This window comes from Humulus lupulus, chromosome 7, assembly GCF_963169125.1.
Source record: "Humulus lupulus chromosome 7, drHumLupu1.1, whole genome shotgun sequence".
Classification (NCBI taxonomy): Eukaryota; Viridiplantae; Streptophyta; class Magnoliopsida; order Rosales; family Cannabaceae; genus Humulus; species Humulus lupulus.
The window spans coordinates 32,998,627-33,024,668 of record NC_084799.1 but is presented as its reverse complement, the minus strand read 5'-3'; the positions used below and the strand labels follow the sequence as shown (position 1 = coordinate 33,024,668).

General features: G+C 31.6%; 2 protein-coding genes and 1 long non-coding RNA gene across 3 annotated transcripts; 1 reads left to right on the top strand and 2 right to left on the bottom strand.

Moving 5' to 3' along the window:
- Nucleotides 1-7,568: 7,568 nt before the first annotated feature.
- LOC133791114 (laccase-17-like) lies at nt 7,569-12,995 on the top strand. Its single transcript, XM_062229011.1, has 6 exons — nt 7,569-7,751; nt 8,141-8,292; nt 10,628-10,872; nt 11,040-11,168; nt 11,432-12,436; nt 12,544-12,995. The coding sequence occupies exons 1-6, from the start codon at nt 7,635-7,637 to the stop codon at nt 12,672-12,674; spliced, it is 1,779 nt and encodes a 592-aa protein (XP_062084995.1). The 5' UTR covers nt 7,569-7,634; the 3' UTR covers nt 12,675-12,995.
- Nucleotides 12,996-13,863: 868 nt separating this feature from the next.
- Nucleotides 13,864-15,027, bottom strand: LOC133791113 (small polypeptide DEVIL 13-like). Its single transcript, XM_062229010.1, has one exon. The coding sequence runs from the start codon at nt 14,393-14,395 to the stop codon at nt 14,066-14,068; it is 330 nt and encodes a 109-aa protein (XP_062084994.1). The 5' UTR covers nt 14,396-15,027; the 3' UTR covers nt 13,864-14,065.
- Nucleotides 15,028-24,398: 9,371 nt separating this feature from the next.
- LOC133789528 (uncharacterized) lies at nt 24,399-25,776 on the bottom strand. The gene is made up of 2 exons (XR_009873597.1): nt 25,000-25,776; nt 24,399-24,591 (listed from the first exon to the last, which is right to left on the bottom strand). It is a non-coding gene; the product is annotated as an uncharacterized LOC133789528 (long non-coding RNA).
- Between the last annotated feature and the right edge of the window lie 266 nt (nt 25,777-26,042).

Genomic DNA, 26,042 nt, shown 5'->3' with positions numbered 1-26,042 from the left:
GTTGAAGCCGTAGATTTGGGTCGGGCACGACGCCAGATCAGCCTCCGTCAGGCCAATGGCGGCAAAGGCGGATTTGAACAACAAGTTGACGGAGCTTCTGTCATCCACCAACACTCGAGACACCATCTTGTTGGCAATTTGAGCATCTATGACCAGTGGGTCGTGGTGCGGGAAATGGACGTTACGGGCGTCGTCTTCCGTGAACGTGATGGGGAGGTTCATCAGTTTGGGGCGCTGAGCAGGGGCCTGGACAAGGGTGCAGACTTCTTGGTCATGGTCCAGCTCGCTCAGATAGCGCTTTTGATCATTCTTCGAAGGGCCTCCTAGGTGGGGTCTGCCTGAAATGGTCGACACGTGCCCGTCCACTCGAGGGGGCGCTGCCCCGGAAGGATAGGGCATCCCAGGACCGGGGGCCTGCGTGGCGACAGCCCCCTGAGGGGTCTGTGCCGGGAGCCCTTGCGCGTACCCTCCCTGGGGCGGGTATGCACGGGTCGTTGCCGGCGCCGCGGACTGCGCGGGATTTGCTGTCATGCCCGGGACGCCTATGGACATCCTTACCCACTGATGGAGGTGTCCCAGCTTGATGAGGTTTTCAATTTCATCTTTGAGCTGCCGACACTCGTCGGTGGTGTGGCCCACATCTTTGTGATAGGCGCACCGTTTGCTGGTGTCTCTGGGGTTCCTCCCCCCCCTAAACATGGGGCTAGGTTTCCGGTAATGGACCGCTCTTTTTGTAGCCAGGTAGATGTTTTCCCGGGTATCCACCAAGTTAGTGTATTCCGAGTATTGGGGCTCATAGCCCCTCTTCCCTTTTTTGGCCGATTCCGGCCGGTTCTGGCCTTTGCCGGCCCGCTTACTCCGAGAGGGATTCACGCTTGCCTCGGTTACCCAGGTCTACGATTGCTGGGCCACGACGGGGGCCATGCTGTGCCCCGCTGGCGCGACCCCATACCCGGAGAAGGGTGTTGACTCGGCCGGGGCGTACCCCGAAACGGCATGACCGTACACCGTAGGCGTGTAACTAATGCCGGGCGCGACTACCCCCCCCCCCCCCCCCCGGGACGATGGGGGGCGATGCGTAGGACTGCGCGGGGAAATGTCCCGCACCTCCCGGAATCGTCTGAGGGACTGGGTGAGGGGCCGAGGGCCACCCGAAGGCCTGGATCTGGGCCTCCTCCCAGTTGATGAATCCTTGGGCCCTCCTAATAAATTCTTCTAGGGTGGCGGCTTTACTGCGCTGCATGTCGTCCCAGAGCGGGGACTCGGCCCGGATTCCAGACTGTAGTGCCACCAGGCGCTGTCCGTCGTCGACCTTTGTCTTGGAGGCTTCTTCAGTGAAGCGCTGGATGTAGGCCCTCAATGTTTCTGCGGGCATTTGCTTAATATTGGCGAGGGCACTGATTTGCATGTCCATCCTCATGGCGGCCACGAATTGCTTCCGAAAAGCCGACTGTAGCCCGGACCATGTTTGGATGGACCCCGGTTTAAGCCTTTTCCACCACTCTTCGGCGGGACTGCCCAACGTGATGGAGAAGCAGAGGCATTTTCCGCTGTCGCTGACGTGAGCCACGGTCATGAGTCGGTTGTACCGGGACAGATGATCCCTAGGGTCCGTGCTTCCAGTGTAGGCGGTGAGATTTGGCATCTTGAACCCCTTGGGCAACACGGCGTCTAAGATATGTCTCGCGCACGGCTCCTTGTCCTCTTCGTCAGAGTCAGTGTCCGCGCCCTCTTGCTTGCGGACCAAGCGGCCGGTGACCTTTTTTAATGCTGCCATTTGCTCCATGAGCTGCCTGGCCGCGCTGTCCTCCAGGGGGATTCTCTCGTTCCGCCTGTCGTTTATGTCGTTCCTGAGGTCGCCGTTTCGAGGAAGGATTTTTTGCTTGCGGGCCCGCTCTTTCCGGGCATTCAGTCCGTCACGTAAATCTACCCGGGAAGTGTCGTCCCCGGAGCTGAGAGCGTCACGATCCTCGCGGCGGGGTCGTTCCCGATGGTTCTTGTTGACCGAGGCACTCGGGTGCAAAGACATTTCCCTCCCGTTCGCCCTTGGGGCGGGCCGGGGCTGACCGTCCTGCGGCCGTACCCCCTGCGGATCGATTGGGTGGCCGCGTCCTGGGACGGGGCACACCTTCTCTTTCCTAGGTAACGGTCGTGAACGTGCCCCGGCTTTACTGACGGGGGTAGTCTTTTTCCGAGTCGTCCGTCGCTCCTTGTCCGAGACTTTCGGAGCCGTGTCGGGGGGAGGCTCTGGGAAACGGATCGGGCTGGCCCCCCTGGGGCCCTCGGTTTGCGCTTGGGGAGCGGGATGTTGCGTTTCTGGGTGCGGGCCAACTGCGGGGTTGGCCGCCGGGCCCTGCGCGGCCATCAGCGCTTGCATGGCATGGAGAGACTCTTGCACCCGGCGGTGTGCCTTCGCCTGCTCAGCCATCCTGGCTTCCTGATCCTGGATCTGCTGCCTCAGTCTAGTCACCTCCGGGTCTTGCTGATCGTCGCGAGGGACCTCGGGATCCGCGGCTTCATCATGATACTCCCCCTCGTTCTCCTCCTCATAGTACTCTTCTTCGTTTCCTACTTCGTACTCCGTCTCACCCTCGTACTCTTGCGACTCGTCTTGGTGAGATGTCTGAGGAGGCACGTCTTCAGGCAGGTTCTGAGGGATGCGCTGAGAAGGCAGTGGGTCTTCGTTGCCCTGCTCCGGGTTGGCAGGGTCGAAGGTGGTGTTACGAGTGTTCACCATCATAGTAAAGGCCTGACGTTGGCGCTAGCTTCCTTCAGCTCTCAATGAAAGCACCAAACTGTTAACCGAGATTTTCGGCAACTATCTTAAAGAAGGATATTTACTGATTATAATAAAGAGAATAGAGGATCGACACCAGATTTTTACGTGGTTGGGGCGTTAACTAGCCTTAGTCCACGAGTCTGTATATAAGTCTGTATTAGAGCTAGAATAAGCTTTTACAATGGAGTTGTTTAACTGTATTTGAGCAGAGTTTCTGCCTTCTCCTCCTTTTTCTACGTTGCATTACAACTTATATTTATAGAATGAGGGGGACATCAGGTTTGGGCCGGGCCTGACCCGGGCCCATTTGGAATATGTGTACAGGGGGCCTTCCTAGTAGAGGCCCAAGCTAAAAAGATATATAGTACATCAAACCCAAACCAGCTCAGGCCCAATTAGTTACCCTGAGATGCAAGCATTCTCCCGACAAAACGGCACTTTGGCTCTGACCACTTCGAATCACGAGGCAGATTCAGGGGACAAGACCGGTCAGAGTACTTGGCTGCGCAGTCCTGACACGCCAGCAGACAATCCCAAGGAGACCCTTTCTGCAGGTGAAAAGTGGGGGGACAAGACCCACGCGAAATGAGGCGGCTTCAGTGTCCTGGACGCCTGGCCCATAGCCTGGGGATGAAGCGGTCCAGGTTCGTTTACCTTGGGCCCGCTGCGTTTACTTCGGGCCCGGACCATTCTGGGCCCGGGAGGGGGACGCGATGGCCGCGATGGTCCGGGGCACTCCGGACAGTGCCGGGACCGTTCGAGCCGAATCATGAACCCGGAGGTACTTCCCGGACCCTTCTACACAGGCCCAGTCCGTAGTCCGCGGATTGGGCCCAAATACCGAACCGGTCCCTCTGACCGTGGGCCGGGGCGAGGGCCCAAAACCCTGAGAGGAAATGGGGATAACAAAAAGGATATCATATTATAAATAAATATATTTTTTTAAATCATAAACAATATTTTGGTTCAATTTTTCATTTAATATGTTTATGTCATTTTTTTATATATAAGATTATTTATATATAGCAATAATGTAAATTTAATAAAAATAATTAATAAATTTTATAAATAAAACTAAACAAACATATAATATACGTTACTTATATCTAATATCTATTATATATAAAAATGTGTAGATAACGGAAATTCTTGGTTTTAACGGTGTGTTTTGTTAACTTTAACGGAATACTCTTATATCTAACATAATATTCTTATATTTAACGGTAGTTTGTAAACATCTCTTAAACTTAAATAAAATAAAATAAATAATTAGAAAAATTAAGATAAGATATTTTTTAGATATTTTACAATGGTAATTATTTAAAAATAATAAATAATTAAACAAATTAAAATATGATATTTTTGAGATATTTTACAATGATAATTATTTAAAAATAATAAATGATTAAACAAATTAAAATATAATATTTTTTAGATATTCTACAACGATAATTATTTAAAAATAATAAAATCATACATTTTATAATTTAAATAAAATTTAATTAAACTTAAACTCACTTATTAAAATAATATCATATTAAATATATAATATAATATAATGTGAATTAGTAACAAATTGCTTTTTTTTTTAAAAAAAAAAACTAGCCAGAAACTTAAATTTAAAATACACGTATAATATTTAATATTACATTAAACATATAATATATAATATCTTGTTCTCATTCCCAAATTCAAAAACTAGAACAAATATAAATTTAAACAAAAATAAATAAATTATTTAATTAAAATAAAATATTTATATAATATTAATATAAATTTAATAAAAATAATTAATAAATTTTATAAATAAAACTAAACTATCTAGTAACAGATAAAGATATCACACCGAGATCATTCTATATACTTATTCGTCATCACGTATATTAGACATATATAAGAAAAAAAATTCACTTTATTTACCTCCAAAGTAAAGATATTATTGTTGTCGACCAAATATAATATTTTTTGTTAGTTCCAATATATATATATATATATATATGGAAGACTTCTCAATGGTTACTACTTATAGATGGGTACTACCAATTATGATGATTTGACAATATATTGACTTGGTATAGTAAGTCACCAACAAGTAATTTTTTCTACATTAATTTCGAATTTAATTAATTTTTTTTGCTATAATTAATGGTATTTCGAACCAATGAGAAACAATGGCTATATTTTGAAATTGACGTGCATTTGAAAAATGAAAATCTTACAATATTATATTTTCATAATAAATACACGTTTTTCATCAGGTAATCTTTCCAAAAATTTGAAAAAAAATCAAAATTTACTTTTAGAAATATTAATTAACAACTATAAATATGGACCACTGATCTTAATCCAATAGTTAACATTAAAGTAACCATCCATGGGTAGTAACCATTAAGAGTGCACCCATATATATATATATATATATACATAAATGTAGGTATCTGTATATGATCATATTCTTATTTTTTGATTGAAGCTGTATATGATTATATCTGGACATCATTAGTTTTTGTTTCCTTATTCTACACTACAAGGGAGTGACATGCTGTTGTTATTGGTGTAATTTAATATCAAGACTCATATATTTAAATTTAATAAATATTGTGAGATATTGTTAACCAACCATAAAATATTATCTCATATGTTGTTAGATACCTTAAGGTCAAATAGTAACACTCCTTCAGCATTGAATTATAGAGTTAAAATTTCTCTCAACGAACTAAAGAAGAACCTAATCTCAAGTAGTTCACATCATAATTTGTTTTCTTGCGTGAAAGATAGTTGTAATTGGGTCAAGTGTCGTTCTCTTCTTCGGCTTATTTTCAGTGACACTAATATTGATTTTATACACTATAAATTATTGGTTGGAATAAATGGAAGGGATTATTCCATCACCAGAAAGTCATTTTCATGAAAATATGATATGATAAATATTTACACCAATATTGTAAATTTGACTTAATCGGGTCTTTTGAAAGCTCTTCAAGTTTATATAACATGCACTAATTGTTTATATCTAAGTTAAGTAAAGGAAATTAGTTGGTCTTAACCGTTTCATTTACCAAAATCTAATAATTTGTTTTTAGTGGTTCAAACAACAACGTGTTTTACTAAATATTTACTATTACAACTGAAATTAATCCACGATCAATTATTATTAAATTGTTTTTAAGCAAACAAATAATTAGCTAATATATTATATATATGACTGCAATCAAGCTCTATTTCATATCAAATGCTTGTTCCAAAAATATTATTTTATAAAAAAAAACTTAAAATATTTGTATTTTTAATGATAAACTAGTTTGTTGGATAACATTATTATATTAAACTTGAAATCTTAATTTTGAGGAAACATATGATTTTTTTTGCTAAAGAGAGGAAACATATGATTAGTTAAATTAGTTTCCACTTTCTAATGTTATTTTTTAAAACTTTAGTTTGCGGTTGTAATAAGTAATTAACTAACATTTCCCGGGCATTATTAATGACAAAGTTTCAACATTATTATATGTATAAATGAAAGGTACTTTAAAAAATAACTGAAAATCTCTCAAATATATAATAAAGTAAATTTTTTGTTTTAACCCTTTTTTATTTTTTTTCGTTAACATTAATGGGATATTCTTATATTTAACAAAATATTTTTATATTTAACGATATATTGTAAGCATAACTTAAACTTAAATAAAATTAAATAAATATATAATTAAATAAATTAAAACATGATATTTTTGAGATATTTTACAATGATAATTATTTAAAAATAATAAAATCATATATCTAATAACTTAAATAAAATTTAATTGAACTTAAACTTAATATTATATTAAACATATATTTAATAACTTAAATAAAATTTAATTAAACTTAAATTTAATATTATATTAAACATATAATATATAATCTTTTGTTGTCACCGCCAATTTAAAAAACTAAACAAACATAAACTTAAACAGAAATGAATGAATTAATTAATTAAAATAGAATATTTTAAAAATATTTTATGATAATTTAAATAATTAAGTCGTATTTATTTAAAAATAACAAAGACATACATATCATTTTTTTATCTTATAAATTTGTGTGATAGTTTATTTTTTATCAAGAGATTGAAGCTCTTTTTCTTTATCAAATTCACTAAAAGACATTGTGAGACACATTCGAAGCTAAAAATAATCAATGCATATATACTACTGTCTACACTATGATTTTTCTATTTTTATTTTATTTCTATTATTAATTTTTTTATAAATATTATTGTATTTTATCATGTAGCCATGTAAATATATATTTATATCAACGTTGTTTTTAGATGTCATATATGTAGATATTATTAATATAAATATTTATATATACTATAGAACTATAATTTATTATATTATATTATATATATATTTAATTAGAAAAATGATAAATCATTTTCTATTAAAATTATAGATAATATTTATAATTTTAAAACTAAATAAATATACAAGAAAGAAAAAAAAAACGGAAAACAATTCATTGGCTACAATTTAACAACAGTGAATGAGTAGGAAAGACTTTGAAATGCACACCAAAAAAATAAAATAAAAAAATAAAAGAAAGACATTACATAATAAAAGTAATTTCTTTGATAACACTCTACAGTAAAACATGGGACCGAGGAAAGTAGGTACTGAGATAATTGGCTCTCAAGCTTCCCCAACATAGAATTACCTAATATAACCAATAATATATATTAAACCTTAAACCTCCCAACTAGCACCTTATATATACCTATATATATCTCCATAAGCAAAGTTTAAGATATAACTCAACACCCTTTTTCTATTTCTCTCAATTACTTCCCAATTTGGATATATATCAAGAAATAATGGGTGTTCCTTCTCCTCTTCAATCTTCACCACATATGGTGGCTTTTTTCTTTGTTATAAGCTCTATTTGGGCCTTTCCTATGGCTGCAGCCATCACCAGGCATTACAACTTTGATGTATGATTTTTATACACACACATAAATATGTATATATTTTTTTGGTCACACAATATGTCTATATACATAATATATATTTAGATATAGTAATTTTCAAGCTAATTATATATATATATATATATATATATGTTAGGACATATAGATGATAGAGTCAGTTAGTTTTGTTAATCATTCAGTTGTTGTTAACAGCTTCTGTTACATTTGTAACTGTCTCCATAACTCTGTATACATATAAATACTTTGTACTATTGATCTTGGTTAATACAGAGAGAATATCAGTCTTCATTTTCTTTGTGTTCTAACTTCTTGTTCTGTTATTGGGTTCTCTTTCACTGTAACACTTTCCTCACAATATATATATATATATATATAACATGTATTGTACGCAGATAAGACTGACAAATGTTACGCGGTTGTGCCACACGAAGAGCATCATCTCAGTGAATGGTGAATTCCCAGGTCCTCGCATCATTGCTAGAGAGGGAGATAGGCTTCTCATTAAGGTGGTCAACCATGTTCCAAACAACATCTCCATTCATTGGTATGTATAATAGTGCCAACTATAAATATATATATATATATATTTACAACAACATTGGTCTCTACTATCATTACAATAATATTTTGGAAAGTGTTGCAAGTCTATATACCACATATAATGATACAAATAATAAGAAAAATACAATTTTGTAAGTGAATTGATAAAATTATTATCACCCACACAAGATAAAAATGATATGATTGTACATATATATATATATATATATCGTACAGGAGATTCATTTTAAGCTTCTTATTAGTGGGGCTCTTCAGTATTCTCAACCCGTGAATAGTTTTCGATATGATTTTTTTTATAACAATATATATTGTAGTTGTTTAGAGCATCCTGCAAATTTTCAGAAAATTCCGAATAGTTTACAGTACCGAAAACTAGGTTCAAACATGTTACTTTCCACGCTCATAAAAAAAATTAGTCACACATGCAATAACATGTTTGAACTTAGTTTTCGGTACTGTAAACTATTCGAAATTTTTTGAAAATTTGCATGATGCTCTAAATAGCTACAATATATTCCGTCATAAAAAAAACTCGTGCCAAAAACTGTTAACGGGTCGAGAACACTGAGAGCCCCACCGGTAGAGCTTAAAGTGAAGCCCCTATAGAAGAATTGTCTCATATATAAATAGATAGGACAATTCTCATATAGAAGCTTCACTTTAAGCCCTACCGATGAGACTCTTCAGTGTTCTCAACCCGTGAACAGTTTTCGGCACGATTTTTTTTATGACCGTGTATATTGTAGTTGTTTAGAGCATCCTGCAAATTTTCATAAAATTTTGAATAGTTTACAATACCGAAAACTAAGTTCAAACATGTTGCTTTCCACACATATAAAAAAATTAGTCACGTGTGCAACAACATCTTTGAACTTAGTTTTTCGGTACTGTAAATTATTTGAAATTTTCTGAAAATTTGCAGGATGCTCTAAATAGCTACAATATACACGGTCATAAAAAAAATCGCGCTGAAAACTGTTCACGGGTCGAGAACACTGAGAGCCACATTGATATAGCTTAAAATGAAGCTCCTATAAAAAAATTGTCCTAAATAGATATATGCAAATTATTAGAGTGTTTTATATCGAACAAACGTAATTATGTCATAGTTAAGAACATTAATTACTATACTCATTACTAATTAGTTTTATGTATGTTCGGTCCCTGGCATAAGTGGGTCAAGCCTGTGCCTAGGGCTCGCACACAATGAGGCTCCAAAATTTGTAAATATGTCAATTTTTACATATAAGAAGGCTCCAAAATTTTAAAAATTATCACTTTATATATAAATATTTTAAAAATAACATATTTTATATAAGGACTCCCACAATTCAAAAGCGTACCCTAATTTTGTGACATAACTCCAAGAGTCAAATCCTCCGCTCTATATACTTACTATACTATGTATAACCTTCACACCACCTACTATCAATTTTTCGGTTCTCATTTCCTTCGCAAAAATGACAGTATAATCCATATATTATTCATTTCCAAATAATATTTAAAATTAAATTTATTAGTGTGTTGGAAGTTTCTAATTAGTATATAAGCAAATCTAAATTTGCAATTTTTTTCTTTGTTTAATCTTACCAACTTAGGACGGACTAATTAGTTACTAATTAGTTTAATCTAAATTTGCAATTTTTAGGACGGACTTCAACAAATTAATTTCCCTAATAAATCTAAAGATTTTTTTTACGTATAAAAATTATACACTAATTAATATTAGAAGATTATTAACTATTATAATAGCTGTTTACAATTTATTAAACAATAATTGACCTACTATCCAGTGATGTTCTAAGTCTCTTTCTCCACCTCTTGTCTCTAAATAATAATTATCGATATTGATTACGTCTTTCTCTTCTCATATCCCACTAATCTATTAAATAAATTCTAGCCTAAGTCATATATTTACAGAATATATTTCCTTGACAATAAATCTCATATTTTTAACCCCAAATGGATGATGACTCAATTTTTATATTTTATTTTTAAAAATCAAATAGGTATCTTCTCACAAAATTAAAAATCTAGAAATATTTGAAGTTAGCCCAAACTATTAAGTTTGAGTCAATATCTAAACAAACAACATTAAGTACTCCATCATCATGCATTTCATAAAAGACAAAATAGCACATATAGAACAAGTTATTTAGTCATTATCATAAAAGAATAATATCAAGAAAATTAAGTAAAATCCAAGTAAACCAAATTAATTTTGGCTGATCACATCATAATATAGAGTAATCTCCTCGACGTGACATGTTTATTTATTTATTTTTTAAAATTTTGGTTTTGGATAAATGATAATGCAGGCATGGTATTAGACAGTTTCGAAGTGGGTGGGCAGATGGGCCAGCATATATAACCCAATGCCCCATTCAAAGTGGTGAGAGTTATGTGTACAATTACACCATAACTGGCCAAAGAGGAACTCTGTTTTGGCATGCTCACATCTCATGGCTAAGAGCAACTGTATATGGACCCATCATTATCCTCCCTACCCGCAACGATTCTTACCCATTTCCCAAACTCCACAAAGAAGTTCCAATAATTTTTGGTAAAAAAATTTAATACACTTACCAATAATACCAATTTATTATCTTGTTCTGTAAAAAGCTGAACTTTAAGGTGTATAGATTTTATTATTAATTACCTGATTTCATATAAATATTTATCTGCAACAACGTATGTGATCACTTAGCTAATAATAACAACAAAATGCAGGTGAGTGGTGGAATGCGGATACAGAGGCTGTCATCAACCAGGCTCTTCAGACCGGTGCGGGCCCAAATGTCTCTGATGCCTACACAATCAATGGACTCCCGGGCCCATTGTACAATTGTTCACAGAAGGGTAAAACCTATACATGCATCAATTTTGAAACTGGCTAAATCATAGTGACCACTAAAAAAGAAAAGAAAAAGGGCATGCATACAAAAAGTAGTGTTGAAAGCTGGCAAGAAAGCAAGCTATATGTATAACACTTTTGTCATAAGTTATGTACACACAAAATAAGTAAAGTTAATAATCAGATCAATATACATATAACATTGTATTAGACGCTTTACTACTTTTGTTAGTAATATACATTACATGGCGACTTGTATTGCATGCAGACACTTTTAGACTAAAGGTGAAGCCAGGAAAGACCTATCTCCTTCGTCTGATCAACGCTGCACTCAACGATGACCTCTTTTTCAGCATAGCAAATCACACCGTAACCGTAGTTGAAGCCGACGCCCTATACGTGAAGCCATTTGAGACTGACATTATACTAATCACGCCGGGCCAAACCACCAACCTTCTCCTCAAGACAAAACCAAACTCCCCACCAAACGACACTAAATTCCTCATGCTAGCCAGACCCTACTCCACTGGCCTCGGAACTTTTGACAACACCACCGTAGCTGGAATCCTCGAATACGAAAACCTCTCCAACCACCACCACCACCACCATCATCATAATTCTACTAATAAAAACCAAACAGTGCTTCTCAGACCAACTTTACCACAAATAAACGACACGTCGTTTGCTGCAAACTTCAGCAGCAAACTCCGGAGTTTGGCCAACTCAAAGTACCCAGCGAATGTTCCTAAAACCGTGGACAAGAGGTTTTTCTTCACGGTCGGACTAGGAACCAATCCATGTCCGAAAAACCAAACATGTCAGGGACCAACGAACCGAACAAAGTTCGCAGCTTCAGTGAACAACGTATCGTTTACTCTTCCTTCTACTGCTATACTCCAAGCCCATTTCTTTGGTAGATCAAACGGTGTTTACACGACGGATTTTCCGACCTTCCCTCTCAAGTTCTTCAACTTCACCGGAATTTCACCGAACAGCACTAACATTACTAATGTTGGTAGTGGGACTAAGGTGGTGGTGCTGCCCTATAATACTAGTGTGGAGTTGGTTATGCAGGACACTAGTCTTCTCGGCGCTGAGAGCCACCCTCTTCATTTGCATGGCCACAATTTCTTTATCGTTGGACAAGGTTTCGGTAATTATAATTCGAAAACGGACCCCGCCAACTTCAACCTCGTCGACCCTGTCGAGAGAAACACCGTCGGTGTACCCTCCGGTGGTTGGGTCGCCATCCGATTCCTCGCAGATAATCCAGGTCAGGCAATATTAACATACATATAACATGTTTATTTACATATGTGTGACACATATAGTAAGGTAGTGACTAATATTGTGTGGCATACATGTATGGCATTATTGCAGGGGTATGGTTTATGCATTGCCACTTTGAAGTCCATTTGAGTTGGGGTCTAAGGTTGGCGTGGGTAGTCCAAGATGGGAAGCTCCCTAATCAGAAGGTGCTTCCTCCACCGTCGGATCTTCCCAAATGTTGACCTTAATTTGAATGGTGACTACTGGAGGACCTGTTGATTGATATATATATATATATTATACATAATGAGCGGCAGCCTTTTCCCACTTCCATTTTTTTTAACTTATAAATGTTTGATTTTGTTTTCCCATATATTCTCTTTTTTAGTAACAGAGTGATTGTGAATTTTTCTACTGCGAAATCTTCTTCCAGAGTCCTCCAATATTAAATTGGAAAAAAAAAGGAATAATATTGAGGAGAGCTTGTGTTCTACCCGGCATGAATATCAGAGCTAGCTGTTGTAATTGCTAAAATAAATATAATAAACATATTCACGAAACAATGCTTCTGATTTATTTCTCTCTCTTCCTCTAGCAATCTCATAGTATATATTTACTTTATAGGGAATTATACAACAATTAGATATGGTACAATAGTGCATATCTTAATTCACCAACACCACATATGCATAATAGTAGTATTTACAATAAGCCTATAAAAATGAGAAGACAAAAATGGGTCAATCTATATAGTTATGTTACCTTTTATTAATTGCTCTAGAACTGATGAAAGAAAAGTATAAGTGAGTCAGTGTGGAATGGATTATGCATGATATATCTCTGAACAGTCCAATTCATGGATGATGTTTGATGACATATATGTATGTAAAAATATTATTGTATTATATATATAATATGTGTATTAATAGTAATAATAATAATAAAAATAATATAAAGAAAGAAAGAAAGAAAGGTGAGGCAGGGTTTTAGTTGGCTTTATTTGAAGAAGATGCGTTTGTGGAAATGGGTAGAGAAACATGGCAGAGAAGCCACGTTAACGTTGAAGTCCAGCTCTTTTTCTCAAATGGGAAAAGGTGGCTTCCATTTCCAATGCAGATCCACATTTCTGCCCAAATGTCCTTATTATATTGTCACTTTCCCCAACAGCTTAGACGAATCTCTCTCCTCTCCTCTCCTCTCCTCTCCTCTCCTCTCCTCTCACCCTCATTAAAAATAAAAAATAAAAAATTATTTGTACTGCTATATATCCATTAAAACGAAACAGTTTTGCCCAAGAAGAAAATTAATTCAAAATATATCAAGAAAATGATGATGATGATGATGATGATGATGATGATGATGATGATCTGAACACTGGTATATATATTATATATTCATTTGTAGATTATATTATATGTCTTACAATATGTGTAACAAAGTTTAAATAAAACTCTCTCGTTGCTCATTTGAAAAATCCCTACTTACAAATTACAACTAATTAATATTTTCTCATACTGATCATATCTCAAAAATACAAAAAGAAGAAAGAAAGAAAAAAAGCAAAACCAAAAACAAATCAGAGATCAACCCATGACTGAGAATAATAGATTGATGGTGATGGTGATGGTGATGATCAAGAATCATTCCCATGTTTGTGCCAGCAAACGAGCATGGCAACACATCGTCTCATGATGTAAAATCTGGCCTTTTGCTCCTTTGCAAGGCTACTGCACTTGCGCCCTATTGAAGAAGAAGATGAAGATGATGAAGAAGAAGAACTACTACTATTATTATGGCTACTATGACTGTTTGGCTTCTGAGAATAACTCCGAGAAAGTGAGCTCTTTTGTGAGAAACTTCGAAGAAGAGGGGACTTTGAAGAAGTGCTTCTTGTGGAGCTACTTCTACCGAACCCAATTGAAGAACTCCCTTCCTTTTTAGATGGCTTCCATTTCTCATCCATCTATATATATTTATATATATATAAATATATTGATCTTGAATGTATTGCTTCTCTTGTATGAAAGTAGCTAAAAGCTAGTACTACTCCTCTGAGTAATTTCTGGCTCTGGAATGTGTTTAATTTAAGAGTGAAAGAGATAGAACGGAGTGAGGTATAGTGCTAGAGAAAGAGATATGATTGAGAATGGGACATTAGTAAGAGGTGGGGTATTGCTATATATATTAATATATATTGTGGTAGAATAATAGTGCTTGCTAGAGAGTGTGTGGCCAAATCTTCTAATACTTTTTTTTTTACCTGAGTTTTTTTTCCCTTTTTTAACTTTGGGTGAAGAGATTTGAATAATGCAGTAATATATCTTTTGTTAAAATAAAATTAAGAGATATGATATGATTACATCATCAGATTATATATGTATATTATATTGGTAATCATTTTTAAAAAAAATGTACATATGATGACATTTTTAATATATGGTTAAGATATTGCTCATGAGTATACTTATATGCATGCGATAGATAAGAATTAAAAAGAGAAGAACACAAATTTCTTTTTGTTAAATATATATTAAAAAAATCAACATAGCACAAAAAGTATAGATGTTTGACTCTTAATTTTTCTTTAATGATGATTTTTTATTAAAATAATTACTAGATTTAAATTTAAAGAGAAATGTTGTTGAATGCTGAAATTTTTCTCCAATATTGTCCCTTTATATTTTTATATATTATAGTATAGTTATTATTATTTTATTGGTTTAAAAGGGTCATAATAGACTTGACCTAACATAGGATGTAAATATAATAGGCTTGGTCTCATAGTTTATTAGGTTGTGCTTAGGCAAAGGTAAAAAGTCAAAAAACTACTTAGAGAAATGATATTCACTGCCAAGGTGGCATTACGTCATTGGTTACAGATCAAGTATAATGATCACTTCGTGATCCTTCAAAGATTCATATTTTATTATCACATTTTTTTATGTTTTTTTCCTTCTCCATTTGGGAAAAATACTATAATGCCTTGTACGGTAGTAGATGATAAAATTAAAAAATCCACTAAAAAACACAAAACAAAACAAGAGAAGAAAAAATAAGAGAGAAATTAAGGGATGGAAGGGAGTGTGGATGTGGCATGGTCAAGGGACAAGGGCTAGCTGGTTCTCATCATCTCATGTGAATGGTTGTACCCCATAGTTATGCAAATATTGCTTGTGCTCTCATATTTTGAGTTAATAAATTATAAGAGATGTACAATATGCACGTAAACATGACACATAATGCTGTGGTAGTTTAATTTAACTAAATAAAATTTTCAAAACAAAAATTTGCTGTTTTAAAAAGTAGTGTGACATCTCTGTGTAATATTTGGATACACGTATTATTAATACTTTAAATTTAAACTAAATAATAATAATAATCAAAATGATGATTTTGTGGGACTAGCTATGGTGGATCACTCATGCTTAAGATTTCAGAAGATCCACTTTTAAATTATAAATCTTTACTTAGTTATATATCCATTATCCAGTCCACCAAAACCCAAATTGGGATGACTTTATTTGGAAATTCCATTAATTTTATGAACATATTTTATTTGCTCCCCTCTCTCTTAGTATTAATTAAGTCCTTATCCAATTCGGATACTATCTACTTTTTCTTTCTTATTCCCCTAGAAATTCAACTGATTTGATTTCAATTTCAACCACAGCTGCTAGCTAGTTGTGTTCAAGCATGCATCTACTACTTTTTTTTTTAGCAAGCATGCATCCACTACTTGATTGGATTGATCTCAGCCAAATATATGTATATATATAATAATAATTTTTTTAATTATTACATATATAGTACGATGCATAACATATTTTATTATGTTGAGCTCAACTTCACAATAGTAATTCCCGAGCCAAATACTATCTATCAGTGAAGATACTTCAACGACTGTAAAGTTCTAAATATTTAATCTTGCTTTCCAATATTAATGTCTTTTGATATAATCTTAAGGGGAGTATCGAACAACTCGCAACAAATGATACTAAAACACCACCAAAAAGAGAGACAACAATTACAACCCAACATAAGACACAATATATAAATACAAATTATTTATAAACAAATACAAATAATTTATATAGAATCCCTTACCTTTTGGATACAAAGTCAAGAGGCTCACCACTTGTGCAGCCGGTGGTAGGTATATGAGTATAATATTTGATATTTCTGTTGGAACTACTTAATGAACAATTAATCTATAGTTAATTAAGTTAACTACCAAGCTTGACATGTCCACAACACATTCAATATATATTCCGGTAAATAAAAATTATATGGTACTTTAACCAGTTCAAGGGAGTTAATTAATAATGTATGTAAGAGGTTTGGATTCTCATGCACATGCAAACATTTGGGATCAGCAGCAGCTAGCTAGCTAGTCTAAGTTACAGATTAAGGTTGTTTTAAATTATTTTTATTAAAATCAGGGTATAGCCTTCATGTTAAACAATTTTATTAGGAGAGGCAATTGAACCCATGTGACCAAATTAATTCGTATGATCATGCCTCTTATTGGGTGTTTGGACAGACAGAAATTAAAGTATATTAATTGTTATACTAGCTACTTATTATTGGTATATACATAGGGGCGGTTTCTTTGGTAGGGCTCTCAAAAAGAGCCTACCGTAGGGTTCTTTTGTGTTTCTCAATCTTTGAACAGTTTTCGGTCTGATTTTTTTTTATGATCATGTATATTGTAGTTATTTAGAGTATCCTGCAAATTTTCAGAAAATTCCGAATAATTTACAGTGCCGAAAATAGATTATTGCACGCATGACTAATTTTTATATGCGCGTGGAAAATAGCATGTTTGAACTTAGTTTTCGGCACTGTAAATTATTCAGAATTTTCTGAAAATTTACAGAATGTTCTAAATAACTACAATATACATAGTCATAAAAAAAATCGCGCCGAAAACTGTTCAAAAATTGAGAAACACAAAAGAGCCCTACGATAGAATTCTTTTTGAGAGCCTACCAAAAAATTACCCAGTATATATATATTGAGATTTTCATATAGATGTATATATATTGTGTAAAGTGATATGTTTGCTTAAATAATTATTAAAGAAGTGACTAATAATTAGATGGTTTCATGTAACATTGGGGGTACTCATTAGCTAATAAGTAAAATTTGATCTTTTTCATAAGTTAGTCAACAATGTTTATCCAAAGCATGACTCAAAACAGGTGTCAATCAATATCTTCGATCCATCATCATATTATATTTATTTTAATTTGTAGTTTTCAATGATTGAAAAAAGGGAAAAAGGAGAACATAAAAGTAAAATTAAAGAAGCATGAGGAATCTTGAAGTAGATTAGGTGAACCAATTTTGTCAAAAAGATGGTTGTGCTGGTCAAAATTTCCATAAACGTTAATATATTGTACTTTTAGATGCCATGCGCCCTTAGTAATGTAATTAATCACAAATTAAAGTACACACACCCAAAAAAAAAAATAGTTATACAGATTAATAATCTGGTTCATATAATGTGAACAAATTACCAAATTAGCTATATGGCTACTGTTTTTTTCGAAATTATAATTATGAGTTGCATGTGACCCAACGTCATAACATTTGAATAATTATCATAAAAGAATATTTGACCTAGGGGAATAATTGGACCAACATTACATAAAAAACTGTAATAACTTTGCTAATTTAATTTACCCCACATCCTTTTCTTTTCTTTTCTTTTTTTCGGGTAAGACCAATTGTTTACAAAGAACATAAAATATAAATCCATATATATATAAATATCTTGATATTGAGAATAATATATATATAATCTCAATAAATAACCCGGATCGATCGAAGTTCAAAATTGTGTATTTGATCTAGAACCCAAAAAAAAAAATTAATTGGTCAAAGGGATTTAGGAGATGGGTCAAAATAATGTCACATGGTATGTTTGAAGATGGTATACAATATACATGCACCTTTTTTATTTATATTTTTAATTTATTTTCTTTCTTTATGCCCATAACATTATTATTATTATTATTATTATTATTATTATTATTATTATTATTATTATTATTATTTATGTTTGAGCAGAAAGATTATAATTAAATTGATTGCATTGGTTTGATGTGGGGATTGAGAATATGAACATTGGGGAGCCCCACATGCAAACATGTGAGCTGAAAATTAAAGGAGGAAGGACATTAGAGGGTGGCCCTTTTATAAAATTGTGGACCCTTGTACTCTACTCAAACCCCACCACAAAAACATTACTACAAATTTCTTAAATTCCATTTTAAATTTTGTGTCACATATATATAATTATATTTTAGAATTATATATTATAGTATATAGTTCTTGGTCCATTAATTTAGACTGGGGTACGCTTGGAAAGAGCGAGAGAAGGACAGTGAGTCTTTCAGTGTTCACGTTTCACATTGTTTGGTCCATATAAATAATTTATTCTATATGTATTGATTTAATTCAGACAAACCTGTCAGAATGAAGTTTGAATTAAATCTCAATTTTTTGTAACTTATATGTAATTTTCCCGTTGGTTGAATATTGTTTCTTTACACATAGGTCATTAATTGGATTTTGTTGACTGTTTTCTATTCTATGTTCTCCTCACTCACTTTCTAACCTCTCCTCTTTATAAATAAATTCACACTAAACTATATCTATGTATACCTATAGCACAAAGAAAGAAGCAACTTTAGAAAATGCAGTGTTCAGACAGCCATCTGTAGAAATTTAGATTTTTCTATACTGAAAATTTTAAATTGATGCATTATGTTCTGATATAACAGTTAATTAAGAGGATTAGATGTATCAATATTTTGTAGTTTGATTCATAAAGAGTTTTTCTCACTTTTTTTTGTTGGGAAAATTAGTGGTTTCACATGGTTTTGAAGATGGTGGGAAAATACTACCTTTTCTTTTTTTTTGAAAGGAATAACACCTTTTCAAATATTTTAAAATCAGAATTTTTTTTATTGTTATTATTAAAAAGAAATATTGGTATATTTTTCAAAGGAATGGCTAGTAAATTGAGACATGGAAGGGCCCCATCTCTGGCCATGTATATCTGGAGATCAAATTGGGCCCAAAGGAATAGTACTGATTCTGGCAGAGTGCCTGTACAATAAATTGGGCCTGGTCCATATACTACTGCAGCCGTTCGTTTTCTAATTCTTCTCTCTCACAATTATACATTGTATTATATATTTTTTTTAGCAATACATTTTATTATATTGATACTATATATACAACAAAAACATGTGTGAATAAAACAAATGTCAAATTGTATCACAAAAAATAGTTAAATATTATATGATTTAGTTCCAATGCACAAATATATCTTGAAATAAGAGTTATAAAGTTAATAATAATAAATCAATACAAAACAAATATTTTGTAAAATTAATTTTTAAATAAATAAATATTTCTTTTACTGACCTTCTAAATTTAACATATGTTATAATGTCAAATCTATTACAATTTTTAGTATTGGTTAAATTTGTTGTCATAAGTTTAAACATGGAATTATAAAAGATTTTTGTTATTGTGTTAAAATATAAGCTTGAATAGATTTTTTTTTTCTTTTTGAAAAAAGTAAAAATATTTTTGTCGTTGAAATTTTTGTTATAAGTGAAGTGAGTGCAATCCAACATTATGATGGTTTACAAGAGAATATAGTACTAATTTAGAGTTGTGTGTTTGATGTATTGGTTAATTTTTAAAAGTTGCTTTGGAGAAAGCTGCACGACATATATACCTGTAGTGTAACTTGCTTCGGTGTAAAGTTGGATTAATATTGCAAAACATATCCAATTGAGTGTCAAAAAGCTGTAATGTTATATTTAACACTTCTTAAAATATCTATTCTATATAAAAAGTAAGTAGATTTTAACAGAATATTCTTATCAGTAAATTGTAAATATAAATTAAACTTAAATAAATAAATAATTAAACAAATTAAAATAAGATATTTTTGAGATACTTTACAATGATAATTATTTAAAAATCATATATTTTATAACTTAAATAAAATTTAATCAAACTTGATATTATATTAAACATATAATATATAACCATTTGTTGTCATTCAAAAATTAAAACAAATATAAACTTAGACAAAAATAAATTAATTAATTAATTAAAATAAGATATTTTTAAGATATTTTATGATAATTTAAATAATTAAATCATATTTATTTAAAAATAATAAAGACATGTACATTATTTTTTTTATCTTATAAATTTGTGTGATAGTTTGTTTTTATCAAGTTATTGTAGTTTTTTTTCTTCATCAAATTCACCAAAGGACATTGCGAGATATATTAAAATCTAAAAATAGTTGATGCATATATACTACTGTCTACACTATGATTTTTTCTATTCTTATTTTATTTCTATTATCAATTTCTTTTTAAATATTATTCTATTTTATATATATATTATGTAATCTTGTAAATATATATCTATGTCAACGTTATGTTTAGATATCATATATGTAAAGATTATTAATATAAATATTTATATATAATGTAGAAATATAATTCATTCGATTATAAAAATATATATATTCAAAAAGATAGTGAACCAGTTTTTATTAAAATTATATTCAATGTTTACAACTTTAAAACTAAGTAAATGTGCATTGCACGTTGCTTTTACCTAGTATATATATATATATATAACTATAATAGTGTTTAAAAAAATGTGCCAAATTTGACACAAAATATATGTGTTAAATTTGGTCCATCAATAAATATTTCATTTTTATTTACCATATTATCACTAATTATTATAATTGAGTAGTTGACCAATAATATATTATTATTATTTTTTTTAATGACAAATGTATTGGAGTATATAATTTGGATAATAAAAATAATAAAATATAAATTTTTGTATGTTCTAAATAAATATTAAATGAATTATTGACTTTTTATATTAATTTGTCGCATTGTAGCATAATTACAAATGTTGGGTCAAATACAACAATATCTTATTTTTGTATTAAATTTTCTTGTATTAAAGATGGTCAGTGTACGTTGCATTTCGCCATTAGTACCATTTAGTATCGACTTTTATAAATTTAATTTTAAATTTTTATAAAGTTCTGTCACATAAACTTTTAGGGTGTTGGTTGCTCTTTATCATTTCTCATTTTTTTAGCATACCTTCTAAATATTTATTTAATATAATATATGACTTATATTCGTTAAATTGAATATTTTTTTTACATATTTTAAATTTTAAATTAGAAGCATGAAATTTAATATCTCGATTTTATTAATGTTTTTATTTTAGTAATATTTCTTAATTTAAAATTAATTAACTTTATATTTTGTTCTTATTGACTTAAAAATAATATTAAAATTGTGATCAAGAATTTTTTTTTTTGATTAAGAGTGTCAAAGATAATAACTTTTTGCAAATTATAAAAGTGGAAAATAATAAAAATAAAATTATTTACTAATAGGTAATTTTGAACCTATAATCTTTTTTTTTTTTTAAGTATCGAAATTATAGTACATTTGACTAACACACCCAACGTTCATATTCAAATAATAAAATCATGGAGCCTAACATCATTAAGTAGCTAGTACAGCAAAAATTACACACCAATAATAACCAACTTATTAAAGGGCGTATATATATATGCCTTAAAATAAATTAACAATATATATTATTGGTTTATAATAATGAACAACCTACTAGCTAAATTTTATGCTAATTCTATAAAAATGAATATATATTATGCAGAATACATTTGATGGATACATAATATGTAGAATAAATTTATATAATGGATATATAATATATTACATAAATTTTTATATAGTGATATGTATCTAGCTAGAAGAATTTCTTAGGACCACTCCAAAAATAAGGTTATATATATATACTTGGAGTCTTACACCTAACCACACATACAATATTAAAAGCTTAGAACAAATCATATTTATATAAGTTATTCAATAATGATCATGTAAAATTAGTTATGTATATATACATACTATAATTACATAATTGGGTAGAAAATTATTTTCAGATATACAAAACCCCTTACATGGATCGTGTTATATGAATAACAATATTATTAATTAAGTACCTACAATCACAAAAATATTATTATTACAGTAACTATTTTAGTGTTATATAAGCTGGTCATATGAACAGCCATAAAAATACTAAACAAGTACAACCAAACGAGGGCGGGTGATAAGAATAAATATATATAAAAAGGTATATGCAAGGCATGTGTTCCAATTTTTTTTTAATTTTAAAATAAAATTTAAATAAATAAATTATTATAATTTTTTTATCGTATCTATTTTTAAAGATATTTTAATAAATGTGGAGAAAATGTAATTTAACTATCTTTATTTTGTCATAATATAAAGTCATTAAATGAACATTCAACCCAAAATATCTATTGATTATAGTTATACATATATATTATTTCATTGACTTTTTTGATAAAATGTTTTTTAAATAGAAAAATGAGATTAAATACTGAAAGCTCGATTTATTTTTCACAATTTATTTGAAAGAAAATAAAAAACCTACAATTTATCATGAAATATTAATAGGACAACATAATAATAAGCTATGAATAAAATCTCAAAACATGTAAAAGTATAATAAAACGTGAAATAATTGTATATATATATATAAGCTATGTATAAAAACTATAAATTTAATTAAAGAGATTAATTAGATTTGATGTAATTACTCATATTATTTTTTAAATATAATAAAAATATGTAAAACTTTATATATATGTATTATAAAAAATTGTAATACTAAATTTTATAATAGAAAAACATGACAAAAGAAATAAATAGATTGCCTTAGTTGGATAAAGGAAAATTGTATATCTATGTATTAATTACTTATTACTTTTAGTAATGAAATTCCAAAAAAAAAAGTGAACTAAATGGAAAGACAAATTAATATGATCTAAGATATGTGTTATATTATTATTATTATTATTATAATGTTTCATTAGCTAAAAGACAAAAAGAAAATGATACTCATGGAAATAAAAATGTTAGAAAATATTTTATGTATTTTGAAAGAAAAAGAAATAAATATAGTATTTGGGAACTTAAAATGATAAGAAAATGTTGGAACCTATCTGAAACAAAAATTAAAATGTTAAAAATGGGACTACAGGTTAAAAAAATCCTAATATATAAGTTTTAATATATGTACCTAATAGATAAGTTGTAATATATGTATATATATAGGTGATCTCATATATAATTAATAACAAACCCTTTTCACTTGTGTTTTCTGTCTTATTAGTTTACAAACAAATCTCTACTAATTAATAACCTGAATGCCTTTAATTTCATATGTACTACTAATAATCAATATACAAAAGAAACATGCATGTATAAAACTGATTGGAGACTATAATATCAGTAGCGTTGGACCAAATCTCACAACAAAGTACTCAAAATTACATCTAAACTATCTAGAGCTACATATATGAAGGAAGCAGAATTTTCTAGCTAACAACTTTTTTTTTTTTTGAGTATATATAGTATTAGATATCCCAGATAAATATAATACATGCATTGGAATTATATTTGAATCTAACAGAATTTTATAAAACAATAGTACTAGCTAGTACTATATGTGTGGCCAACATTCTCATCGATCTTCAAAAAGTGTGCAGAGATATAAATATATTCTGATCCAAAATCTAAACATGAAACAAATACTCCGATTCGTGATAGTACATAATATAATACAAATTGATGAATTATTATTAATTAATAAAGGGCTGACTGTATATATATGACCGCAATAACAATTAATTGATAGAATTGAGGGTCATATATATATATATATATATATATATATATATATAGCCAAAAAGCCCATGAAATATTGTTTATCTGAGCTTCTTGGGTATATCCCTTAACTATATAGAATAAATAAAAAAAAAAACAGATGATGATATGTATAAGATAATTAATGGATTGCTGACTAAACCACAATGAATTAAACTAATGAAGTGATCATGATCATCAAAATATATACTTAATCAGAGCACTACAAAATTAATTTGGGTCTGACCTTGTCCGTACTGCCTCATGTTTATATTCTTCTTTTGCACCATTTAAAGTACTCCACGCAGATCACTTTAACATCTCTCTGCAAACGTATGATCGATTCAGTGCTTTAAATTTGAAAAGGCATAATATTCTTCAACAATAAAAACAATGATAATTAAACTTACACTCATAAATATATATATATATATATCTGTATTTGTATTATCAGGGGTATAGTAACCGAAGAGCTCAGCAAAATATATAAGCTAAATTGATCTCGATTTATATATATGTTGGTGATAAAAAAAAGAACTTTAAATACCCTAATAAACTTTTAATTTGAAGATTAATATCAATATACAATAGTGGTTATTAATACTTTAATAACAGTTAATCTAGAAAAAACCAAAATAATTAGTATATATACAAATATATAAACCTCAAGATATATATAGCTAGGGACAAAAGAAAGATTAACACAAAAATATTATATATTTATAAATGCTACCATTGAAGTAAGTGTCTGACACAGCATATCGATCCTTGAGTATGTATATGTATGGCTATTTCTTCATCGAACTATCAGATTTCTGTAAACTCATATTATTATTAATTGAAATCAAATATATATATATATATGTAAGTTTATATATGTGTGGGTGTATGATGAGATGAATGAGAGAATAGAAGTAGTAGTAGTGGTATGTAGCTAGCCATATATTTGCTGATGCAGCATCATCAAGATTCCCATAAATCGATCTGAAAGGGGATTAACTTTCAAGTACTAAAGGCAGCTCTGTGATTTCTTCTTCTTCGTTTTTTTTTTTTTTTTTTTTGCTTTTTTTAAGCCAAAATGATAAGCTCCGCCGGCTGCTGGGTACTCGATCGATATCTAGCTATGAATATGATCAATCCCTTTATAAAGTTTTGTGAATCTTGATGATGCCGCACCCGCGAATATTAACTGATAATAATGACGATCCTGGTTCTGAAGTGATGCTGCTGCTGCTGATGAGATCTCCCCATGCAAATATATATATATATATATGTGAATATGATTCAAAATCACTCTCTATAAGTATGATGTTGCTGGTTTGGATAAAATGAGATTATAGAAGAGAAACCCTAATTATAAGTGGTAAAAAACAGAAAACATCCCACGAAGCAAAAAGTAGAGAAGAGTCAGAAAAAGAATGGTAAAGCCAACAAAAACGGCCCAAGATTACCATTATGCAACTAGAAGAGCAAGATACCCCACCTCAGAAATTTATATATATATATATATATATATATATGTATATGAGAGTAGTAAAAAGAAAAGAAATATGAAACATGTTTATATGCATATACAGCTAGAGAGGGAGAGATCATATATACATATGGATCGATGGTAGGGTTAGGTGTGATGGTGTAGGAGGATGGAGATGATGATAAGTATTTATAGAGAGAGATTTCATCATGATAATATTATATTGTGTTTATTAAAAATATATAAATGTAGTAAAATTAAATTAATAATAATAATATATTTGGCTCCAAATTTGGTGGCGT